This window comes from Pan paniscus, chromosome 2, assembly GCF_029289425.2.
Source record: "Pan paniscus chromosome 2, NHGRI_mPanPan1-v2.0_pri, whole genome shotgun sequence".
Lineage (NCBI taxonomy): Eukaryota > Metazoa > Chordata > Mammalia > Primates > Hominidae > Pan > Pan paniscus.
Window position 1 is genome coordinate 164,959,708 of NC_085926.1, and position 3,401 is coordinate 164,963,108.

The 3,401-nt window shown below is 37.5% G+C and overlaps 1 protein-coding gene across 1 annotated transcript; it reads left to right on the forward strand.

Moving 5' to 3' along the window:
- The first annotated feature begins 1,049 nt into the window (after positions 1 to 1,049).
- LOC100971811 (peptidyl-prolyl cis-trans isomerase A-like) lies at positions 1,050 to 2,290 on the forward strand. Its single transcript, XM_063602703.1, has one exon. The coding sequence runs from the start codon at positions 1,351 to 1,353 to the stop codon at positions 1,633 to 1,635; it is 285 nt and encodes a 94-aa protein (XP_063458773.1). The 5' UTR covers positions 1,050 to 1,350; the 3' UTR covers positions 1,636 to 2,290.
- Positions 2,291 to 3,401: the final 1,111 nt, after the last annotated feature.

A 3,401-nucleotide genomic window follows, 5' to 3' on the forward strand; every position in this document is an offset into this window, starting at 1 on the left:
TTTACAAATATGAGAATAGGAGATACAATGTATATTCTTCATAGCAATGTGGTAATAAAGAGGTTGAGGTGTCTCCTATATAGATCTTCAATATTTATAAATTCAGAAAATGCTATTGTCTTCAGAGTCTGAAGTTGGCTGACATATTCATTTTGAATCAATATAATTTACTTTTCAATGAGGTTTAAGTGGCTACCATGTATAAAGCACTGTTAAATATTCTGCATGACTTAAAAATACACAGTTAGTCTCCATTCTTCAATAAAATTATAATCTAAGAGCATGAATAAGATACAGGGAATTTACGTGACCAGATAATATAATTGGTATGCAATTGTTGCGAATAAATAAGAAGATTTAAATGATGGCGAGCACTTCTCCATACAGTGCGATTGAGAAAACCTTCACACAGTCCTAGGTGACACTGATTTTCAACTCCTAACAAATGGAATATTTTTAGCCAATTCACAGGGGGAGCAAAGTACAAAAGTGTTTGAGAAAACACCAGAATTATACTTGAACTAGAAGGAAAGGAGGCTAAAAATTAGGAAAACCAAAATCACAGGATAGGAAAATGAGAGAGAAAGTGAAAGGCCAAGGAATGGTCAAAGCAAAAGTAGACAAACACACACACAAACAATGTGTCTACCCTGAGCAATCTTTGTTCTAATATTTGGTATATTTGTGTCTTGGTTTTCAAGTGAGACTGGGGCTGGTCGGAAGAAATACTGTTGACAATTACTTATGCCTAATGTTTTTTGAAAAACAAGGAATCCACATGTAAATACACAAAACTTCTCCAGAGGTATCTTCCTCAGAGGACACAGATTTCTGAAATTTAAAAACTGTGATTGCTTTATTCTCTAATAAAAACATTCCATAACAAAACAATATTTTATTGGTCATCTTGGTGAAAATGAGTATACTAGTCATTTGTTTTTAGAAATGGGATTTTGATCTGTATTATAAACGAGATAATAATTGAAATAGCATAAGTTAAAACATCTGCTCACTTTTATTAGCTCTGATTTTAGAGAGAAAATCTTACATCTAATCTTCTAGACTTAAAATAAGATTTTCAGAATTTTAATTATGTCCTCTCTCTCTCTCTCACACATACACACACAGAGAGAGAGAGACAGAGAGAGAGAGAAAGTACTTCTGTTGCCATTAATTTGTTTTAGAGATGAACGGGGCTTAAGAAATTTAACACAAATAAAGTAAGCAGTTAAAATGAAGGATACAAAATGTTCACACTTCTTTACTGTACGACATTTAAATCAATATGACAAAGTCATTTTGTCTTTATGCAAACAATCAACTTGATATTTTCGTATAGTAACAGAAAAAATGGGCTTTGCAGACGCCGCTGCCACCGGGAGCCCTCTACTATCAGCCATGGTCAACCCCACCGTGTTCCTCGACATCGCTGTCCACGGTGAGCCCTTGGGTGGTATCCCCTTCGAGCTGTTTGCAGACAAGATCCCAAAGACACCAGAAAACTTTCATGCTCTAAGCACTGGAGAAAAAGGATTTAGTTATAAGGGTTCCTGCTTTCACAGAATTATTCCAGGGGTTATGTGTCAGCGTGGTGACTTCACAAGTCATAATGGCACTGGTGGCAAGTCCATCTAAGGGGAGAAATTTGATGACAAGAACTTCATCCTAAAGCATGCAGGTCCTGGCATCTTGTCCATGGCAAATACTGGACCCAACACAAACAGTTTCCAGTGTTTCATCTGCACTGCCAAGGCTGAGTGGTTGGATGGCAAGCATGTGGTCTTTGGCAAGGTGAAAGAAGGCATAAATATTGTCGAGGCCATGGAGCGCTTTGGGTCCAGGAATGGCAAGACCAGCAAGAAGATCACCATTGCTGACTGTGGACAACTCTAATACGTTTGACTTGTGTTTGATATTTTATCTTAACCACCAGACCATTCCTTCTGCAGCTCAGGAGAGCACCTCTCCACCCCATTTGCTCGCAGTATCCTGGAATCTTTGTGCTCTCGCTGCAGTTCCCTTTGGGTGCCATGTTTTCCTTGTTCCCTTCCATGTCTAGCTGGATTGCAAAGTTAAGTTTATGACTATGAAATAAAAACTAAATAACAATAAAAAAGAACAGAAGAAATGATTGGTAATTGACTAGGGACTTTAGAAAAATGTTTAAACTCTGTAACATTTCGTTCTTTATCTTGCATTCTTATTAGATATCACTTCTACCAGATATCATTAACAGAATTAAGGATAAAAATCATATGACCTTATATTCCTAAGACTCTTTGTATCAAATTAGTTACTTAGAAAGAGCTCTATGACCTTGGGAAGTTATATAAGTTTTCTGAGCCTTGGTTTTCCTATTTGCAAAGAAAAAGCAATACTATTTAAATGAGCCATTCCATATATCATTGCGTGATTCTGAATTTCCATATTTTATCTTCCTTCTATGAAAAATGACAATCTCAGTTGCTCCTTTTAGTATCAGATTGTGCCATTTTATACATTATGATAATTAAAGTAATGATCAGAGACTAGATTTTCAAGTGCACATTTTGGTGTGAATACATTTCTCAGTCCTCCCCTTCTGGCTTGGTAGGATGCACCAGCCCACTCATGCCAGCCACTGAGGTTAGGATGCATTCTGCCTGTGAAGATCCCAGATTTTCACATCACATTGGCTTTATCAGCTTCCACAGCTGCTGGAGAGTGCAAGGTCCTAAGAGGCTCTAAGAGACACTTAGACACCTGTCAAACCAGGTGCACTGGGGCAGCAACTGCCCACTAAACATCCAGGCTGGCATGCAGCCAACTCCTTCTCTACCCTAATAATTATTTTTAAAGGCCAATGTGATCACATTTAAATAACACAACGCTTTCCCAGAGAGAAATTTTTATAGGCACTGAAAAGAGAGAAAAGTGTGCTTTTTAAAAAATCTGAAGCAAAGTTAGGACAGAATCCAGAAATGAAGCTTACTCAGCCAGTTCTGAAATGTAACCTGCTTGTTAATCATTAATGAGATGTTAAATTTATGAAACCTTGAAGTGAAACACAAGACTAAGATTTTGGCATCAGGTTTCATTTGAATCAACTTTCCAGAGAAAAAAACAGCTCAGTAAGTTGAACTGCAGGCTGCGGGGGCTACCCCAGGGCATCAGTGTTGTGCTGTAAAATCACACTATATCATCAGCACACATGTGCACAAGGGAGAAAACACATTAGACTGTAAGATAATCGTCAAGCAGAGAAAATAAAATATGCCCTCAGGCGTCCCATTTGTAATTCCCTTGAATCCATGTTCACAAGGCTTTCTTTTCTATACAATTTGACAAGTTAATGCAAACCACTTTATGTAGTCACTACAACGCCCCAAATCCCTGAAGTTTTGTAGGGATAATTTATGGTC

What these genes read in the sequence shown, in the direction of transcription:
- LOC100971811 (XM_063602703.1), top strand. Translation starts at nt 1,351, where the DNA reads ATGGGCTTTGCAGACGCCGCTGCCACCGGGAGCCCTCTACTATCAGCC.